The following is a 20,853-nucleotide window of genomic DNA, read 5'->3' on the forward strand; positions in this document are numbered from 1 at the left end:
CCAGGGCAGAGAGGTTGGGCCCAAGACAGCTCAGAGGACCTGCCCCTGAGGAGTCTTGGGGACCCTGGCCCTCTGTGATCCCTCTCCTTACCCCCAAGTCTCCTTTCCTTCAAAGACTTGTGAGATTTTAGGGGTGGCAGCCTGCTGGCAGGCAGAAACTTAAAAATGTCATGTCTCTGACCTCACACCTGTGAGGTCTTGAGGTGATGGAGCTGGAGCACTCACCGGGCTGGGGTCAACCTTCTGAGTCACCATATGTGGCCACAGCCTCAGATTCCAGAGTCTGGACCCACAAGGGCTCATCTCCTAGCAGAGCTGCAGCATGGGGCAGCCCCGCCCCGTCCAGGTCCCGGCTGCCCAGGGGACAGGCTGCACCTCTACCCTGCAGCCCCTCACAGGGACCAGGCCTGAAGCCAGGTCCCTGCAGCTGTGTGACAACACGTGTGCATCACACTGAGATGAAACCCGCTTCAGGCCAACTCTGTTCATGTTTCTAAAAAGAAACCTTTATTAGGGAGTCTCTCTGGACTCTGTCTTATCAAAACCTTCTGAACCACGACCTGGAGGTTGAGGCTGCGGACCTGCACAATGCCATGCAAGAGTTTAAAACGTACCTCCAAGCCATAACTTCTAGTCTTTTCCCCCTCCAATAAATGCACTGTTAACTTCCCTGGAGGTGAGAACCCAGATGGAGATGCCCCAGGTGGAAGGCCACAAGAAGCCAACCGGGCCCCCAGCCAATTTGTCTGCCTCAGTGTCCCTACCCGGTGAGCTGGCACCCTGGGGAGGGGTCTCGGAAGGGCGCCACACACAGCCTCAGGTGGTGGCAAGTCCTCCGCCGCATGAGGGGGGCACAGGCAGGCACACGGCCACTGGATCCCACAGAAGCAAGTGGCCTACCTGCCTCCTCTGAACCTGTTGCTGTGGTCACCTCCTGTCAGGGCAGTGGGGCTGGAGAGGCTCGGATGGAGCTGACTTTAGGGAGGGCAGGAAGCAGGAGCTGAGCTGGGACCACAATCTGAGTGAATAAGCACAGCTGGGAAACTGGTACTCTGCAGCTTGCCCCCCAGCTCCCTGGGGACTCCCCTCCTCCTGAGGGTTGGCCTCGTGCAGGGAGCCAGCCCTCCGAGCTAGCAGGCTAAGTGTGGGGTGAAGGGGCGAGCTCTCTGCGCCTCAGCCTCCTCTGGGGAGTGGGGACCCCAGCCACAGCAGCCCCTCAGCACTGTCAGGAGAAACCGCCGCAGGCAGAGGCTGGTAGGGATTGCAGATTGCTGTCTGCAGCCTCAACGTTTTCTCTTCCCTGGAGGCGGGAGCTGAGCCTCAGAGCCCAGCCACTGGTCCTAAAGCCAACAGCCGCTTCCCACAAGGCCTCCTGTCCACGGGCCCGCTCCCAGGAAGCCCAGGCTGAACTGAGGTCTGGGATGGGGGATCTCCCGGCGGCGGGGATGCAGTGATTCTCTACAAAGCTTCTTGTTTGGGTGGAAACCTCGGAAATGTCTCCGGACCACCTCCACGCCCCCCAGCACCTCCCGTTCTGGTACCACAGTGAACACATGCGTGAACCGGCAGCACCCTGCCGGCCTCCCCCATCCTTTCTGCAGCCAGACCACTTGAGGCTGGAGGGGTGAGCTGTGGCTGACAAGCGGCAGATCTCGTCACCAGGTGCACAAGGAACCCCAGTGCCCGCACTGAGCTCCTCCAGAGTGGAGGCCTCTGCGGAGGACCGGGCTGTGTGCGCGGAAGGGCCCAACCACCAGCCTGGGAAGGTCGGGCCATGCCCTCAGGCCTCAGTGGCCCTCAGGATGGTGGCTGGGCCCGAGGTGGCGGGGCGCCCGGCTTCCCGCCCCAGCGCACCCTGGGGCGATGCCCCGGAAGGTGGCCTGGCTGGAGAGCGCGGGCCGGCCTGGGGCCGCCGCGCCGGCTTCTCGCCGGTGTGGAGCCTCTGGTGGTGGAAGAGGGCCGGCCGCTCGCGGAAGGCGCGGCCGCAGTGTGCGCACACAAAAGGTTTCTCGCCCGTGTGGATTCGCCGGTGGCTGAGCAGCACAGCACCCTTGGCGAAGGCCTTGCCGCAGTCCGCGCAGCGGAAGGGCCGCTCGCCCGTGTGCAGCAGCCGGTGCTGCCGCAGGTTGGAGCTGTGGCTGAAGGCACGGCCGCACTGCGCACAGGCGAAGGGCTTCTCGCCCGTGTGCACGCGCCGATGCTTGAAGAGCGACGAGCCCTGGCTGAAGGCGGCCCCACAGAGCGCGCAGGCGAAGGGCTTCTCGCCCGTGTGCGTGCGCTCGTGCTGGATGAGGTGCGAGTTGCGGCAGAAGCTGCGGCCGCAGCGTGCACACGCGTAGGGCCGGCCGCCTGCGTGGATCTTGCGGTGCTGGCTGAGGTTGGAGCGGTGGCTGAAGGCCTTGCCGCACTCGGCGCAGCGGAAGGCCTTCTCGGCCGTGTGGATGCGCTGGTGCCGCACCAGCGATGAGCTGTGCCGAAAGGCCTGCCCGCAGGCCGGGCAGCTGTAGGGCGTCTCCCCGCTGTGGATGCGCTGGTGCTGCGTCAGGTGTGACGTCTGACTGAAGGCCTTGCCGCACTGAGCACACTCGTACGGCCGCTCCCCAGTGTGTGTGCGCAGGTGCTTGAGCAGATCGGAGCTCTTCACGAACACCTTGCTGCACGCCCTGCACTCGAAGGGCTTCTCCCCGGAGAGGAGGCCGGGCCCGGGCTGCAGCGCCTCACCCAGCTCGGCCCAGCCGGGCGGCCCACGCCAGGCCGGGCCCATTCCTCGCGTTCCCGGAGCCCTGGGCGTGCTTGAGAAGGCTCCCCCGGGGCCGTCGCGTGCCCAGGGCTTCCGCCGCTCCGACATCCGGGGCAGCTGGCCGGATGCGGGGTGCTCTGCGAGGGCCTTATCCCCAGGCGGCGGCCGCAGAGAAGAGGTCAGCCTGAGGCTCACGCTGGCATCGCTGCTGCCTGGCCCCAGCCGGAGCCTCTCCCAGTAGATCACGGACACCCCGGTGGGTCTCCTCTCCCGGGAAGGGGAGATGCCGCGCCGACCCTCTGGGATCTTCCCGCGCTCACAGGTACCCGCGGTGGGGAGGACCCTGGCAGGCGCCAAAGGGGAGCCATCCCCGAAGGCCCCCGGGAATGGGGCTTCTCCAGAAACATCGCCGTCCTCCACCAGAGAAGGGGAACCTGCAGGCACAGAAACGGTGGACGACTGGGTCATCCTGGGTGGGCCGTGCGGGTGGGCAAGGGGACCCCAGACCCAGCGTGGATGAGCGGGAGGGACAGGGGCCTGACTCCCTTCCAGCACGGAGCTGGCCCCGAGGTTCTCCCAGGCCACTCTGCTCCTCACACCCACCAACTCTGGTACTGACCGCCTGAGCCCTAGCACCTACTGACTGCCTCTCCCCCACAGGACTCCACAAAGGCAAGACGACAAGTGATCTGGGCAAGGCGGTGTCCCCAGGGCCTGGAATGGAGCTGGCCACCGCAAGTGCTCAAGAAACCATGCATCGGTAAATAAATGGCCTCACGGATGAGGTGGTGACTGAAGACCAGGAGGGTCTGAGGCCACACACACTGGTCGAGGATGGGACTCTGGGCAGGTCTCCCCACGGCCTGGAGGCAGCCCCGGAGCCACCCTCAGGGAGGCCAAAGTCGGAGCCTCTAGAAGAGGCTGAAGATGAATAGTCAGGCGGGTGGGAAGCCAGAGAGGACCGCGTCCAGGAAGGGAGGCGGACGAAACCGGCTCACACGCTGGCCTCCAGCTCACACACTGAGCCCCACTCACCATGGTGGGGCCTCCTCTGGGCATCCTGGGCCAGGGTCATGTCCACCCTACTGAGAACCCAGGGCTCCTCGCCGCGCTCTAGCTGCGTGACCACACGGGGCCGGGACACAGACAGGCCTGTGGGAGAAGATGGGCGCATGAGGGGCAGTCGGAGGGGCCGGAGCTTCGTGGAACGCAGACGGCACCCTTTGTGAGGATGAGGAGGCCTACGGCACGCCCCAGGGTAGGGTCACACCTCCTCCCACGAGCGAGGAAAACCGTGTTGGCAGCACCAGCAGGGGACTGATTGCTGACACACCACAGCTAACAGGGACGCTCAGCCAGCGGACACGTGGCTGCTCCCAGGCTGCCAGGCAATGAGAGGTTAGTGCTGGCAGCCCAGCCTGGCTTCGTGTGGGGACCCAGAGCTTACCCAGAGAGGCCAGGAGGGCGAAGTTCTCCAGCATCACCCGGCGGTACAGAGCCCTCTGCGCTGTATCCAGGAGCACCCACTCCTCCTGGGAGAAGTGCACAGCCACGTCCTCAAAGGCCATCAGGCCCTGCCAGAGTCAGAAGGTGGACACAATGAAGCTACAGCTGTGTGACCCAAGACCCAGCTCTCTGCCCCAAAGGCTACCTCTGCACACGTCTCTCAGCTGCTATCCTCCCCCACCCCCACGAGGCTCTGCAGGTGGAACACCCCTCACCTGGCTGAGCCCCTCCACCTTCCTTATCTGGGCCATAGATGCCTCTTTAACCCCGCCCGGCCAGCTACAGGAGGAAGCCAGAGGAAGACCCAAGGGAAGCCCCTGGTGCCCACCCATTCTCCAGCCTGTGCAAACGCTGCTGCTGCTGCAAAGGTGCCCTCGCTGCTCCTGCACAAGTAACTGCAAGCGACGGCAGCAGAGCCCCCAGGACATGCCCATCCCTGCAGAGATGCCCTCTCCTGCTGAACTCGCCCGACATTTCGAGGTTGCTCTTTGAACCAGAGGGCTGGCTGATCCCCTGCAGTCGCCACAGGCAAGATCCCAAGGACTTGGAGGGCACACAGAAGCCACTTCCCTCCTCCCGCCACAGTCAGACCTCCTCTATTTCCTCCTCACTCGGCTGCCTCCTCCTTTCCTTCAGCCACCTGCCAGACTTCCCCCGAGAGCACCAGAACTGCCAGCCATTTCCATCTCCTTAGAGCCCTAAGTATCCAGGCCTGTCCCTGGCTGACTCCATGAGATTCCCCTCCTCCTACGTTTGATTCCCAGGCTTGGCCTTGCTCAGGACACCAGGACCCTGTCGTTGGACAGCTATAATTCCAGGTCCATGTGACACCTCCACTCTAAGATACCATAGACTCTTCCCAATTTCCCCCTAAACCTACTTTCCCTTCAAATGCCTAATTTTGTCTACAGCACCTCCTTCCCCCATCCCCCGCTCCGTCCCACTGAGTGACAGCTGTCACTGACACAGTCCCAGGGCAAGGATGTAATCAAGGGTTTTCAATTTCAGGACCAGCTCCCAAATCCTGGCCCCACTGCCCAAGGAGGATCTGTGAAAGTGCTAGGCACCTGCATCCTGTTAGGTGCTCCCGGAAAACCTTAGAATGGCCTTTCCACTGGTCACTCACGCACATCCCACTTGCTACATGAGCCTATCTACACAGAATTCTCGTCTCCACTGCCCGGACTCTGGCCGCAGCCTGCTGCCTGCACAGCGCCATACCCTCTGCTGCCCTCCATCCAGAAAACGACGGGACATCTAAACACTCGTGACGTGAAGCACGTCCAGTCTCGACAGTCTTAACTCCTCCGCCTGTCCTTTCGGACATATCCTCGCCCGGTCCCGCAGTTTCAGTTTGGGAAGCGCCTACACTCAGGCTTCCCTCCCAGCTTTTGCACACGGGGCAACGTCCCCTCGGAAGTTCTATCCACACCTCACTCCCTTAGCTGCAAGAAGTGGGGATCCCACGCGTGCACGCCCAACCGGCCGGAGCATCAGGGCCTAGGACGAAGCGCGAGGGGAAGACATCAGGTCAAGCGCCTCCTCGGCTCGGGGCTCTGGTCCCTGGAAGAGGCAAGGTGGGGTGGGGCACCCGGGCTCTCGCTACTCCACCTGCGCCTGGTCGGGCTGCGCCGCCGCCGCCGCCATTGGAACCTGCAGAAAGGGCGGGCGCCCAGACTCGGGCCTCACTCTCCCCGTCCGTCAAGGGCGCCGCGTCGGGGCTGTGTGCAGACCAGAGAGCGCGCGGCTCCGCGGCAGCGCACGCGGCAGCCGGGGAAACAGACCGGCTGCGAGCCGTGGGCCACCTGGCTCCGCCGTCCGCGCCTCGCGTCTGCTCCCGCGCGTCCTCCCTGCCCGCGCCTCGGGTCACAAGACCCTCCAGCCAAGCCGGCCGCGACCCTGCGCTCTCCGGCCGTCACCGGCGTGGCCCAACACCGGTAGCCAAGTGACAGTCCCGGGCGCCGGAAGTCCAATCTCGCGAGCTCTCATTGGCCCGTGGTGCGTTGCGGACGCACGCGCAGAGACTTCGGGAAGGCGTGGCTTCCGCCTGCTTGCTGGCACTGCGGGCGGGAGGGCCCTCCTGTCTCCACGCAACGGCAACGCGTCACCGCGAGGGACGCTGGGAAGTGGAGTAGCCGGCCGTCCAGCTGTATTATTAATACGGTTTGTAAATCCTTGTAAGAAATAGCATCCATTTTGGCGTTCAGTTCAGTTCGGTCGCTCAGTTCGTGTCCGACTCGTTTAAGACCCCCTGGACTGCAGCACGCCAGGCTTCCCTGTCCATCACCATCTCCCAGAACTTGCTCAAACTCATGTCCTTCGAGTCAGTGATGCCAACCATCTCATCATCTGTCGTCCCCTTCTCCTCCTGCCTTCACTTTCCTAGCATCAGGGTCCTTTCCAATGAATCAGTTCTTCGCATCAGATGGCCAAAGTATTGGAGCTTCAGCATCAGTCCTTCCAATGAATATTCAGGACTGACTTCCTTAATACTACAATTAGTATTAGTGCTTAAATTTTGCTCACCTTGAAACTGAAGAAAATCTAATGTGTATCTGGGTAGGACATGTTTCCTGCCGTTCTTGTACACAAAGAATATTCAAGTCCCATCTGGGGTGCACCTTGAACTCATGTGTCTGGACTACAAACCCACCCTAAACCCATATATTGGGACTCAAACACAAGGTCTTTTTCTATTTTCCTGGCTGCATGGCATAGCATGAGGGATTCCCTTCAACCAGGGATCAAACCTGCACCCCCTGCAGTGAAAGCACGGGGTCTTAACCACTGGACTGCCAATTAAGTCCCAACCCATGGTCGTTTAATTGAGATCACACACCAGGTCTCCGGACTTAATGAAGTTCAGGTTCTTTATGTCTCATCGCAGAAACAATTCAGTGAGATACAAAAATGATAGGTAAGAAGTAGATTTATTTAGAAACACATTCCATAGATAGAATGCAGTCAGCCTCAAAAGGCCAGAACGACCGTGGGAGAAACACTCTAGTGTGGGCCATCTCAGAAAGCGAGAGGCCCCAAAACATGGGGTGATTAGCTGGGTAACTTCATAGACTTAATGAATGGAAGGGTTTTTCCAACTATTTGTGGTAAGGGGTGAATATTCTCAGGAACTGGGCCACCGCACGCTTTTTGACCTTTTACCATTGGCCTCAGCACTGTCAAGGTGCTGATGGATGTGTCATGTAGCTTCTCTGGGGCTTCTCTGCACTGGGGAAGGACTCTACATGTACCCCCATTTCAGCTGCCTTTGGTGTTGGTGGAGGCTGGGGCTGAACCAGCAGCCTCCCCACCACGTCCCTGGGTAAATGGCTTCCACCTACTACAACCAGGTGTCTTTGAAGATGTGTACACACATGTCACTGGGGTGGGCTCTCCAGCTTTCAGGGTCTGTGTGGTGGTCCTGGACTGTGACACTGACCCTACTGGTACAGATGGCAACCTTCCTCCACTCTAGGCCTCATGGAGGCCCTCGGGCAGGTTAGGAGTCTGCGGACATCTTTGGTGGGGGGCATGATGCTGCTGACCAGGAAGGGGCAGTTGAACCGAAGGGCCTGGCAGGAATGTGTCACATGTGGAGGCTCAAGATGGCCCATCCCCTCCACCTTCACCCAGTCCCCCTCCCTTCACGTGGATGTCAAATGGAAGCTCTTTTTTTTAAATGTATTTATTTGGCTGTGTCAGGTCTTATTTGAGGCACACGGGATCTTCCTTGTGGCTTGCAGGCTCCAGAGCACATGGGCTCAACAGTTGTGGCACTTGGGCTTATTTGCATCTCAGCATGAGGGATCCTATTTTCCCATTCAGGGATCAAACTTGCATCCCCCACACTAGAAGGTGGGCGCTTAACCACTGGACCACTGGGGAAGTCCCAAAAGGGGTTCTTGTCATATCAAGTCACTCCTCCAATCACGTCTCCCCAACCCATGCCCCACCCCTATCCCCTCCAGGATAAAGGCCTAACATGAATCCTTCTCCTTTGGGACTTTGTGGTAAAGGGCTTCAGGTGTCCTACATACCCTCCTCCAAGCCTTTGCACATGTGGGTCCCTCTGAAACAGGACAGGGGGTTCTTTTAAACAGAACCTTTAAAAAGAAAGACATAGCTGAGAGACACAATATGGGGCTTCGCAGGTGGTTCATAAAGAATCTGCCTGCCAATGCAGGAGGCACTGTTTCGATCCCTGGGTTAGGAAGATTCCCCTGGAGAAGGAAATGGCAACCCACTCTAGTATTCTGCCTGAAAAATTCCATGGACATGGGGTGGCAAAGAATCAAAACTTGTTAGGCCCTAACTGCACGGGAGCTGGGAACTGACGCTCTCTGGCTAAGGGCCCCACAGAGGGTCTGCTGGCAGTGCCGGGGGACATTCCCTGCTACCTGGACAGGCTCATTCTGCTGGGGGCAATTGGAATGACCCAGGGGCACTCCCTTCCGACTGCTCCAGACTCTGTGACAATAAAGCTGGAAGGGTTACATCACCTTGGAGCCAGGGCTGTGGCCTGGGAGGCAGAACAGAAATGGGTCACTGCCAGGGTGCTGAGGGGTCAGATTCTCAGTGGTGACAGCAATGTCCACGTGCCTCTGGGGACAGAGTGGGAGGGCGGGGGAGGCACTCTGTCCTCTTGTGGTCCAAACTGCCTTGTGACTTCAAGCCCTCCAGGAAAAGCACTGTGGCCAGGATCTCAGAGTCACCTGTGTGCCCAGAGCTTACCTGAGGTGGAATCACAGATTCTGAGGGGTACAACGGTCTGAGAATAAGGAAGCAGGTCCCTCAAACCACGCGCATATTAGCGAGGCCACCAGCTGGAGGTGAGCCATCATTCTGTGCCAGGCTAGAAAAACCGGATCCCTGTAACCCCCACTGCAGGCAGACGGGGCAGGTCCTCTCTACATGAATAGGGATGGTGAGGCGCAGGGAACAGGCAAAAGGGGGCGTCAGGGCCCAGAATGCAAGGGCGCCGCCTGTGAGGCCTACAGGGGCCCCACTCCTGTCTATCGACACCATGCTAACGCCACCGAGCAGTTGGAGTTGTCCTGAATCCTGCAGTCTTCTGAGCCGGATTCCTGAGAGCTATCACCCCACCAGCAAAAGCCAGGGAGGCTCCTGTTGCCCAGGCTGTTCCTGGTGACTTCAGCAGTCAGGACATTCACGGCTGTCCAGCCTCAGGACACAGAGGCACAGCTGCGTAGAAAGGAAAGCAGGAAAGGTAAACAGCTTCAGGATCTTCTGTTCGGTGTGTACTTCCTGGAGGAGCTAGACCTTCGGATTTCTTTGTGGAAACCTCTGCTTTTATAATTTTTGCATGTTTTATTTTATTTTTTGGCTGCCTTGCATGGCATGAGGGAATCTTATCTCCCTAACCAGGGATGGCACCCAGAACCCCTGCAGTGGAAGTGCAGAGTTTTAACCACTTGACTGCCAGAGAAGGCGCAGCACTTATTTTACAATATCTAAAAATTAGAGATATCAAGGGAATATTTCATGCAAAGATGGGCTCGATAAAGTACAGAAATGGTGTGGTCCTAACAAAAGCAGAAGATATTAAAAAGAGGTGCCAAGAATACACAGAAGAACTATACAAAAAAGATCTTCACGACCCAGATAATCATGATGGTGTGATCACTCACCTAGAGCCAAACATCTTGGAATGTGAAGTCAAGTGGGCCTTAGGAAGCATCACTACGAACAAAGCTAGTGGAGGTGATGGAATTCCAGTTGAGCTATTTCAAATCCTGAAAGATGATACAGTGAAAGTGCTGCACGCAATATGCCAGCAAATTTGGAAAACTCAGCAGTGGCCACAGGACTGGAAAAGGTCAGTCTTCATCCCAATCCCAAAGAAAGGCAATGCCAAAGAATGTTCGAACTACCGCACAATTACAATCATCTCACACGCTAGTAAAGTCATGCTCAAAATTCACAAAGTCAGGCTTCAGCAACAAATACGTGAACCGTGAACTTCCAGATGTTCAAGCTGGTTTTAGAAAAGGCAGAGGAACCAGAGGTCAAATTGCAAACATTTGCAAGATCATGGAAAAAGCAAGAGATTTCCAGAAAAACATTTATTTCTGCTTCATTGACTATGCCAAAGCCTTTGACTGTGTGGATCACAAGAAACTGTGGACAATTCTGAAAAAGGTGGGAATACCAGACCACCTGACCTGCCTCTTGAGAAACCTATATGCAGGTCAGGAAGCACCAGTTAGAACTGGACATGGAACAACAGACTGGTTCCAAATAGGAAAAGGAGTACGTCAACGTTGTATACTGTCACCCTGCTTATTTAACTTATATGTAGAGTACATCATGAGGAACGCTGGGCTGGAAGAAGCACAAGCTGGAATCAAGATTGCCGGGAGAAATATCAATAACCTCAGATATGCAGATGACACCACCCTTATGGCAAAAAGTGAAGAGGAACTAAAAAGTCTCTTGATGAAAGTGAAAGAGGAGAGTGAAAAAGTTGGCTTGAAGCTCAACATACAGAAAACTAAGATCATGGCATCTGGTCCCATCACTTCATGGGAAATAGATGGGGAAACAGTGGAAACAGTGTCAGACTTTATTTTTGGGGGCTCCAAAATCACTGCAGATGCTGACTGCAGCCGTGAAATTAAAAGACGCTTACTCCTTGGAAGGAAAGTTATGACCAGCCTAGATAGCGTATTAAAAAGCAGAGACATTACTTTGCTAACAAAGGTCCGTCTAGTCAAGGCTATGGTTTTTCCTGTGGTCATGTATGGATGTGAGAGTTGGACTGTGAAGAAAGCTGACCGCCAAAGAATTGATGCTTTTGAACTGTGGTGTTGGAGAAGATTCTTGAGAGACCCTTGGACTGCAAGGAGATCCAACCAGTCCATTCTAAAGGAGATCAGTCCTGGGTGTTCACTGGAAGGACTGATGCTAAAGCTGAAACTCCAATTCTTTGGTCACCTCATGTGAAGAGTTGACTCATTTGAAAAGACCTTGATGCTGGGAAGGATTGGGGGCAGGAGGAGAAGGGGACGACAGAGAATGAGATGGCTGGATGGCATCACCAACTTGATGGACGTGAGTTTGAGTGAACTCTGGGAGTTGGTGATGGACAGGGAGGCCTGGTGTGCTGCGATTCATGGGGTCGCAAAAAGTCGGACACGACTGAGCGACTGAACTGAACTGAACTGAACACCATGTGAATCTAGAAATCCTCCCCAATGGCTCAGTAGGAAAGAATCCGCCTGCAGTACAGGAAATGCAGGAGACATGGGTTCAACCCCTGGGTCAGGAAGACAGCAGGGAGGAGGAGATGGCAACTCACCCCAGTATTCTTACCTGGAGAATCCCATGGGCAGAGGGGACTGGAGGGCTGCAGTCCACGGCATCGCAAAGAGTCAGACACAACTGAGTGAATGAGCACACGCAATAGCCATGTGAGTTCAGTGTGGTAGGCAGAACCACAGTTCTCCAAGAACGCCCACACCCTAATGCTCGGAACCTATTAACACGTTACCTGACATGGCCCATCAATTCAGTTCAGTCGCTCAGTTGTGTCCGACTCTTTGTGACCCCATGAATCGCAGCATGCCAGGCCTCCCTGTCCATCACCAACTCCTGGAGTTTACCCAAACTCATGTCCATCAAGTCGGTGATGGCATCCAGCCATCTCATTCTCTGTCGTCCTCTTCTCCTCCCGCCCCCAATCCTTCCCAGCATCAGAGTCTTTTCCAATGAACACCCAGGACTGAGCTCCTTTAGGATGGACTGGTTGGATCTCCTTGCAGTCCAAGGGACTCTCAAGAGTCTTCTCCAACACCACAGTTCAAAAGCATCAATTCTTCGGCAATCAGCTTTCTTCACAGTCCAACTCTCACATCCATACATGACCACGGGAAAAACCATAGCCTTTAGCCTTGACTAGACGGACCTCTGTTGGCAAAGTGATGTCTCTGCTTTTTAATATCTAGGCTGGTCATAACTTTCCTTCCAAGGAGTAAGCGTCTTTTAATTTCACGGCTGCAGTCAGCATCCACAGTGATTTTGGAGCCCAAAAAAATAATGTCTGACACTGTTTCCACTGTTTCCCCATCTATTTCCCATGAAGTGATGGGACCAGATGCCATGATCTTAGTTTTCTGTATGTTGAGCTTCAAGCCAACTTTTTCACTCTCCTCTTTCACTTTCATCAAGAGACTTTTTAGTTCCTCTTCACTTTTTGCCATAAGGGTGGTGTCATCTGCATATCTGAGATTATTGATATTTCTCCCGGCAATCTTGATTCCAGCTTGTGCTTCTTCCAGCCCAGCGTTCCTCATGATGTACACTGCACATAAGTTAAATAAGCAGGGTGACAACATACAACCTTGACATACTCCTTTCCCGATTTGGAACCAGTCTGTTGTTCCATGTCCAGTTCTAACTGGTGCTTCCTGACCTGCATACAGGTTTCTCAAGAGGCAGGTCAGGTGGTCTGGTATTCCCATCTTTTTCAGAATTGTCCACAGTTTCTTGTGATCCACACAGTCAAAGGCTTTGGCATACTCAATGAAGCAGAAATAAATGTTTTTCTGGAACTCTCTTGCTTTTTCCATGATCTTGCGAATGTTGGCAATTTGACCTCTGGTTCCTCTGCCTTTTTTAAAACCAGCTTGAACATCTGGAAGTTCACGGTTCACGGATTGCTGAAGCCTGACTTGGAGAATTTTGAGCATGACTTTACTAGCGTGTGAGATGAGTGCAATTGCGCAGTAGATTGAGCATTCTTTGGCACTGCCTTTCTTTGGGATTGGAATGAAAACTGACCTTTTCCAGTCCTGTGGCCACTGCTGAGTTTTCCAAATTTGCTGGCATATTGAGTGCAGCACTTTTACAGCATCATCTTTCACGATTTGAAATAGCTCAACTGGAATTCCATCACCTCCACTAGCTTTGTTCGTAGTGATGCTTTCTAAGGCCCACTTGACTTCACATTCCAGGATGTCTGGTTCTAGGTAAGTGATCACACCATCGTGATTATCTGGGTCGTGAAGATATTTTTTGTACAGTTCTTCTGTGTATTCTTGCCTAATTGCCCGGGTTAGTCTAGTATAATCACATAAGCCCTTGAAAGCAGAAAAACACAACAGATATTCTAAATCTAAGAATGTCCTACGTCTGACACTCTTGTCAGCTGCCTAAAACCAAGGCCTCAGCAGGGCTGCACTGTTTCTGGGGGGGAATGGGATTTCCTTGCCTGTACCAGGCTCCAGGGTCTGCCAGCATTCCTCGGTCCTGGCGTTTTCCGTCTTCAAAGCCAGCAACGGCACCTTGAGGTTTTCTCACATGACATCACTCTGACTTGGTCTCTCTCCCTGTCTCTGTGCCTCCCTTTTCTACTATAAGGACCCTTGTTATTACGAAGTTCCCTCCCACCCTGCCAACCTCAGACAATCTAGAATGATCTTCATGTCCCAAAGTCAACTGATTATCAACCTCATTTCCACCTCCCATCTAAATGTCGTTCCCTCTTTCCCTGTAACAACATGTTCTGGACATTAAGTCCTCCACATCTTTGGCGGGGATGGTGCTTTAGTCTGCTTACCATGCATGATCAGTCACTTCAGTCCTATTGGACTCTTTGCGACCCTATGGACTGTGGCCCACCAGGCTCCTCCATCCATGGGATTCTCCAGGCAAGAATACTGGAGTGGATTGCCATACCCTCCTCCAGGGGATCTTCCCGACCCAGGGATCAGACCAGCATCTCCTGCATTGCACACAGATTTTTTACCCACTGATCCACCTGTGAAGCCCTGCTTACCATAAATATACTTATACAAAAATTAAGCATTGCCTACTTGTCTACTTGTTACATCAAGAATCAGTGCACTTTTTATGTTGGTAGATGTTAAAGGAAGAAATGTTCACATATTGCGGGCTAGGGAAGTCATTCTTGCTTATATATGATTTAACTTGATTTCTATGGTAACTAAAAACCATAGCATAGAAGGATGTCAAAGTAGGGAGTCAAGAAATACCCAGAGTAGCAAGCAAGTTTGGCCTTAGAGTACAGAATAAAGCAGGGCAAAGGCTGACAGAGTTTTGCCAAGAGAACACACTGGTCACAGCACAACAACACAAGAGAAGACTCTACACACGGGCATCACCAGATGGTCGACACCTAAATCAGACTGATTCTATTCTTTGCAGCTGAAGATAGAGAAGCTCTACACAGTCAGCACAAACAAGACTGAGAACTGACTGTGGCTCAGATCATGAACTCCTTATTGCAAAATTCAGACTGAAATTCCTTACTGCCAATGCAGAGTTACATTGAAGAAAGTCGGGAAAAGAACAGTGTGCACTGGCCAGAAATAAAGAATGTCCATGTTAAAAAAATAAAGTTTAGGGATTTCCCTGGTGTTCCAGCAGTTAATGCTTTCCAGGTGGTGCCAATGGTAAAGAATCCACCTGCCAATGCAAGAGAGTTAAGAGACGTGGGTTCGATTGGTGTGCACACGCATGCACACACACATACACACGCACTTACTCTGGTGGTCCAGCAGCTAATGCTTCCCTGGTGGCTAAGATGGTAAAGAATCTGCCTCCAATGTAGGAGATGCAGGTTCGATCCCTAATCCAAGAAGATACCCTAGAGAAGGAAATGGCAACCCACACCAGTATTCTTGCCTGGAGAATCCTTTGGACAGAGGAGCCTCAGGCTACAGTCCTTGAGGTCGCAAAGAACTGGATATGACAGAGCATGACATGTGCATACACACACACACCCCAGCGGTTAATATTCCGTGCTTCCATGCAGAAGACACAGGTTCCAGCCCTGGTGTGCCAACTAACATCCCACATGAATGTGGACACACTGGGTTTGAGCTCAGGAGGGCTGTGGTGTGTCACGTTTGCCACATTTGCTGGCAGAGTCCTGGGCGAGAGGAGGGCTCAGCTTGGCAGGGAGGTGCCGTGCAGGCTCACCTTGTCCTGAGAATGGGTGCAGAGGCCACCTGAGAGCAGGTGTGAGCCGCGATTTGTTGCTCACGGCCAGACGACAGTCTGCAGGCAGGCGGCCTCCTCGCCTCCCTGGGCTTGCTCCCAGCAAGGCCATCACCATCACCACAACGCAGGAGCCCTGGGGCTGAGAGGTCTGCAGCCAGGATCTCAGGGGTCCAGGTGGCACTGCAGGTGAGCCTGGGTGCACCTGCCCTCGTCATCTGCTGGTTTTCACTGAGGCGGGGCCTGGAACAGGGGCAGGGATGGTGGAGTCCACATTTTGTGGTCCCATTTGCTGCTTTTCCAAGAGGAGTGAGAGATCCATGTTTTACGTGGAGCCTTTTGATTTTATAAAGGTTCAAGACTATCCCCCCACAAACTTCAAAGTTTATAGGTATGTATGAGCTCTCCTCTTTCTATATATAAAGAGAGCTATATATAACGTTGGTTTCCGGGCTGCCATTTGTGACTCAGGACAAAAGGCAAACCAGGAGCCCAGGGGTCCCCAGACAGGAAGGCACAGGGCCCAGGGTTCGCTGCACAGCATGCTGCGGCCGCTCTCAGGACGCCTCTCCGCTCCCTCCCCATCGTCGACCTGAAGCTGACACTCCTGCTGGCCTCTGGTGAGCCAAGCTTGGGGCCTGTCTGCCTGAGCTCTCCCCACCGTCCCCTGAACTCAGACCTTCCCTTCCGACGACAGGGGCTTGCAATCAGAGCTGCAGTCAGGTGTGCCTTGGGGCCTCAGGCTTCCGAGCAAAGGGTAGGCTCAGCTCCCTGTACCAGAGCGGTCAGCTGTGGTCAGCGAGGCTTCATGGCGCTGCCTCCCACACCTGGGAGAAGTCTTTACCCTGCCTGTTACCCTCCCCACCCAGCCTCTGTGCACTTCGTGGAATACCCATGTTTCACCGGTGGTGCCAGAACAAACCCAGGTCCGCTGGTTCTGAGTGTGCTGCTGCTGCTGCTAAGTTGCTTCAGTCATGTCTGACTCTGTGCAACTCCATAGACAGCAGCCCACCAGGCTCCGCCATCCCTGGGATTCTCCAGGCAAGAACACTGGAGTGGGTTGCCATTTCCTTCTCCCTATCAAAACCACAGCCAACATTCTGAGCAGAAACTAACAGGCTGACCCTAAATTTGTAGACATGCAGAACACAAGAGGAAAACAATAGTGCCAAGAAACAAAGTTGCACTTTGCTTCAGTTCAGTTCAGTTCAGTGGCTCAGTCGTGTCCGACTCTCTGAGACCCCATGAACCACAGCACGCCAGGCCTCCCTGTCCATCACCAACTCCCGGAGTTCACTCAAACTCATGTCCACAGAGTCGGTGATGCCATCCAGCCATCTCATTCCCCGTCGTCCCCTTCCCCTCCCGCTCCCAACCTTTCCCAGCATCAGTCTTTTCCAGTGAGTCAACTCGTCCCATGAGGTGGCCAAAGTATTGCAGTTTCAGCTTTAGCATCAGTCCTTCCAATGAACACCCAGGACTGATCTCCTTTAGAATGGATTGGTTGGATCTCCATGCAGTCCAAGGGACTCTCAAGAGTCTTCTCCAGCACCACAGTTCAAAAGCATCAATTCTTCGGCGATCAGCTTTCTTCACAGTCCAACTCTCACATCCATACATGACCACGGGAAAAACCATAGCCTTGACTAGACGGACCTTGGTTGGCAAAGTAATGTCTCTGCTTTTTAATATACTATCAAGGTTGGTCATAACTTTCCTTCCAAGGAGTAAGTGTCTTTTAATTTCATGGCTGTAATCAGCATCTGCAGTAATTTTGGAGCCCACAAAAATAACGTCTGACACTGTTTCCACTGTTTCCCCATCTATCTGCCATGAAGTGATGGGACCAGATGCCATGATCTTTGTTTTCTGAATGTTGAGCTTCAAGCCAACCTTTTCACTCTCCTCTTTCACTTTCATCAAGAGGCTTTTTAGTTCCTCTTCACTTTCTGCCGTAAGGGTTACTAAACTCCAAAAATGTCTATAAAGCCAAGGTAATCAAGACAGTGTGGTCCTGTTATAAGGACAGACATATAGATCAATAGATTTAAGAGAACAAAATACCCTTAACTGATTTCCAACAAAAGTATAATGTGGAAAGATGGCCTTTTCAGCAAATGGTTCTGGGAAAACTAGACATTCACATGCAAAAAAATAAATTCAAACCTTTATCTCAGCTATACATAAAAGTTACCATGAAAAAGATCATAAATGTAAGAGCTAAGACTACGCAATTTATAGAAGAAAACAAAGGAGAACTTTCTGACTTTTGGCTAGGCAAAAAATTTTTTAGGTATGACACAAAGACAATATATAAATAGAAAAACTAATATATTAGACAACGAGTGTAAAATTTAACATCAAAATGTAAAATTTTGCTCTTCAAAACACACCATTAAGACTTTGCTGCTGGTCCAGTGGCTAAGACTCTGAGCTCCACATGCAGGGGGCCTGGGTTTGAACTCTGGTCAGGGAACTAGATCCCACATGCCACAATGAACACCCGGCACAGCCAAATAAATCTTTTTTGAAAAAGACACCATTCAGAAAATTAAAAGATGAGCACACAGCCTGGATTGGAGGGGAGTTTGGTGGGGGTGATAAGGGAGATATGTATATGTATGGCTGAGTCCCTTCGCAGTTCACCTGAAACTATCACAACAATGTTTGTTAACTGGCTACACCCCAACACAAAATAAAAAGTTATTTTAATAAAAAAACAAAAGTTTTAAAAAATGAGCCACAGACTGAGAAAAAATACTTAGAAAATATTTACATATGGATTCTAAACACAGAATCTATGAAGAACTTTATGGCTCAATGATAAAAAGACAACTCAATTAGAAATAAGGAAAAGATCTGAATAGATGTTTCATCAAAGAAAATAAACAGACTGTTAACACGCACATGAAAATACCACTGTTCATACCACTGATCTATATTCAGAAAAATATAGATCAAAACCCCAATGAGATGACTGCCTCAAGGGTAAAGAGTTTCAATTCAAGATAATGAAAATGTCCTGGAGAAGTATAGGGGTTAAAGTGGCACAACTGAATTTACTTAATGCCACTGAACCATACTTAAAATGGTTAAAATGGTAAGTTTTGTGTATATTTTGCCATGATTTTGTAAAAAGCCATTGAGATACCATTTCATACCCACTAGGATGACACCACCATGTTGTTTTGGTGTTGGCAAGAAGGTGAAAAACTGGATCAGTCCTACAGTACTGCTGGTACAGTGCTGCTGGTAATATAAAAAGGCACAGATCGTTTGGAAAATGGTTTGGGAGCTACCAAGGAGTTAAACATAAACTTGCCAGGCTTCCCTGCTGGTCCAGTGGTTGAGAGCCTGCCTGCCAATGCAGGGGGCATGGGTTCGATCCCTGGTCTAGGAGGATCTCCTATGTCTTGGGGCAACTAAACCCGTGCACCACAACTACTGAAGCCCTCGCTCTCCACAGCCTGTGGTCCACAACCACAGAAGCCACCGCGATGAGAAGCCTGCACGTTGCAACAAAGCAGAGACCCCACGCGCTGCCGGAAGACAGGTGACATAGGGAGGGAAACGTCACAGGTCCGGACTGGGCCACCTGATCAGAAAACAACCAAGGCGAATGATCTGCTACTACTCAGGCTGTGATGCTTTTGATCTTGGACCATGGCCGTCAAGGTCCCAAGGCAAACAGCGCTGCAGTTGTCTACACGGAGGTCTGGGAGGAGAAGCAGCAGGACACAGCCAGCACGAGGGCCAGCAGCACCTCTCCTGGGGAAGATGGCAGCCTAACCTGATGAAGACAGCACCACATCCCAGCAGATGCCTCACTGGCCTCACTACGGAGACAGACTTCTTCCCCAAAAAAGGCACATGCTCTTGTCCTCAAAAGCCACTGGGTCCTGCGACCCCAGGCAAAGGGCGCACGAATGTCATCTAAGCACTGGGCGCTGGGCCCGGGCCCCCAGTCTCGGTCCTGCCCACACCCTCCCTCAAGTCTCCAAAACCCCGTCCCCGACACCTGTGCTCACACGTTCCCCTCTGGGGGCGTGGGCCTGCCTCCTGGGTGTGCACTGTCCCCACGTCCATCGGAGTTTGCACAGTTTCTCTTTCCTGCACCCACCTCCTCCCCTCAGCTACTGGTCCTTCATCTGGACATCCCACACTCATCTCAGGGCCATCTGGTACCACACGCTGAGACTTCCCTTCCAAAACCCCATCTCAGGACATTCCCTGGTCCAGGCCACCAGGGCAGGGCAGTCTAGACATCAGGAAGACAAATGGAAATTTCCTGTTTGTTCACGGTACGCGGGTCAGCTCCACCTAGAGCTCTCCAGACAACTCAGACTCTACTCCCACATAATCCAACTGCTACTCTTCCGCCAACCTCCGCTCTTCATCTCATTCTTTATCTGTAACACTTGCGATAGTCCCTTATCCTCCGCTACATTCACTCTCCACTTGTAAATGGAAATCCCATTGACTCCACTTTGAAAAACTTATCGAGAATATGATTATTTCTCCCACTTCTCCTACTTCTATTCTCGAGAGGTCACTGGAGAAACATTTGCAGCAGCATCCTCCTGAAGCTGCCTGCTTTCAGCCCCCACCACAACTCTGTGTTTACGCAGTTTCAAAATCCTAACTCAGATCATGGCCATCCATATTCTAATGAAAGTCTGTGGCTCCCAGGACCCTAAGCCCGTCAACAGAGGTAGGACTCCCATGCTCACGCTGTCGGTTCCCCTCAGTGGAGATTGCAGAACTTTCCCGAATGCTCAAAGGCCAGTCTCACCTCCGAGTCTTCGCACATGCACATCCCTCCGCCTGCACGCTCCACATTTTATCACACTGGACTCTGAAATGCAGACTTCCACCTATGAAAGCCCCAGTGTCCTGAGCACCGAGGCCTGGTGTTCAGTCAGGGACTTGCGGCACTGGGGTTCGGAGTCCACCCAGGTGGAGGCCAGGAAACCCTACTTCACCCGGCTCGCTTATCATGCCCGCAGTTCAGCTACATGCTGGGTCATGACCTCGGAACGGGTGGCTTTTGAGCCTGGGGCCCTTCTCCGTAAAGTGGACACGACGCACAGGGCGACGACTCCCGGTCGGCCACGGGCACAGACGGGCCTTGACGGACGACCCGCAGGACAACCCCGCGCCGGGCGGTCCCCCGACAGCCGAGGACACAAGAGCCCAGGGAGACGGAACGTTTGCTGAGGTCACGGGACATACATGGCACAGTCGGGACCTCCTAGGTTGTCGTACCTACCCACTCCCGTTTCCGCGGGCCTGATGAGCCCCCTGGACACCAGCCACAGTCCAACAACGAGGTCCATCCGCGGCCGACGGAGGACAGAAAAGCAACCATCTGAACCCGGAAGTCCCGCCCTCCAAGGCGTGGCCGTCCCGGAAACGCCTATCTCCTAGGCTATCATTGGTCAATACTGGTATCAATGCACGGCGAGGGTAGTTCTGGGTAGTGTAGTTCATGTCTCGTGAGCCGTGATGCGGTGCGTCCTGCCTAATCACCTAGGCAACGACTCGGCGACACCGCGATAGGCTCGGGGAAAAGCGTCATAGACGTCCACGAGCCAGAAGCCAGTGAGGGTCAGGATTCGGGCGTTTTC

The 20,853-nt window shown here is 53.5% G+C and overlaps 1 protein-coding gene and 1 non-coding gene across 4 annotated transcripts; both read right to left on the minus strand.

The window, feature by feature from the left end:
- Positions 1 to 69: 69 nt before the first annotated feature.
- ZNF324 (zinc finger protein 324) lies at positions 70 to 20,589 on the minus strand. Of its 3 annotated transcripts, none has more exons than XM_055411215.2 (4): positions 20,496 to 20,589; positions 4,188 to 4,314; positions 3,776 to 3,892; positions 70 to 3,174 (listed from the first exon to the last, which is right to left on the minus strand). In XM_055411215.2, the coding sequence occupies exons 2-4, from the start codon at positions 4,306 to 4,308 to the stop codon at positions 1,781 to 1,783; spliced, it is 1,632 nt and encodes a 543-aa protein (XP_055267190.2). In that variant the 5' UTR covers positions 4,309 to 4,314; positions 20,496 to 20,589; the 3' UTR covers positions 70 to 1,780. The 3 variants fall into 3 exon arrangements, with proteins under 3 accessions (XP_055267190.2, XP_088686491.1, XP_055267188.2); XM_088830365.1 differs by lacking the exon at positions 20,496 to 20,589 and adding an exon at positions 5,858 to 6,306; XM_055411213.2 differs by lacking the exon at positions 20,496 to 20,589 and adding an exon at positions 5,679 to 5,845.
- On the minus strand, positions 5,180 to 5,309 carry LOC129547379 (small nucleolar RNA SNORA30/SNORA37 family). The gene has a single exon (XR_008684056.2). It is a non-coding gene; the product is annotated as a small nucleolar RNA SNORA30/SNORA37 family (small nucleolar RNA).
- Positions 20,590 to 20,853: the final 264 nt, after the last annotated feature.

This window comes from Moschus berezovskii, chromosome 22 (assembly GCF_049115385.1).
Source record: "Moschus berezovskii isolate FMDL1 chromosome 22, NW_MosBer_1.0, whole genome shotgun sequence".
NCBI classification, from domain to species: domain Eukaryota; kingdom Metazoa; phylum Chordata; class Mammalia; order Artiodactyla; family Moschidae; genus Moschus; species Moschus berezovskii.

Coding starts and splice junctions, on each gene's coding strand:
- ZNF324 (XM_088830365.1), bottom strand. CDS start 5,893: ATGGCGGCGGCGGCGGCGCAGCCCGACCAGGCGCAG. Junction 4,315..5,857: donor CGCAGCCCGACCAGGCGCAG/GTGGAGTAGCGA, acceptor TGACTCTGGCAG/GGCCTGATGGCCTTTGAGGA. Junction 3,175..3,775: donor CCAGAGGAGGCCCCACCATG/GTGAGTGGGGCT, acceptor CTGTGCCTGCAG/GTTCCCCTTCTCTGGTGGAG.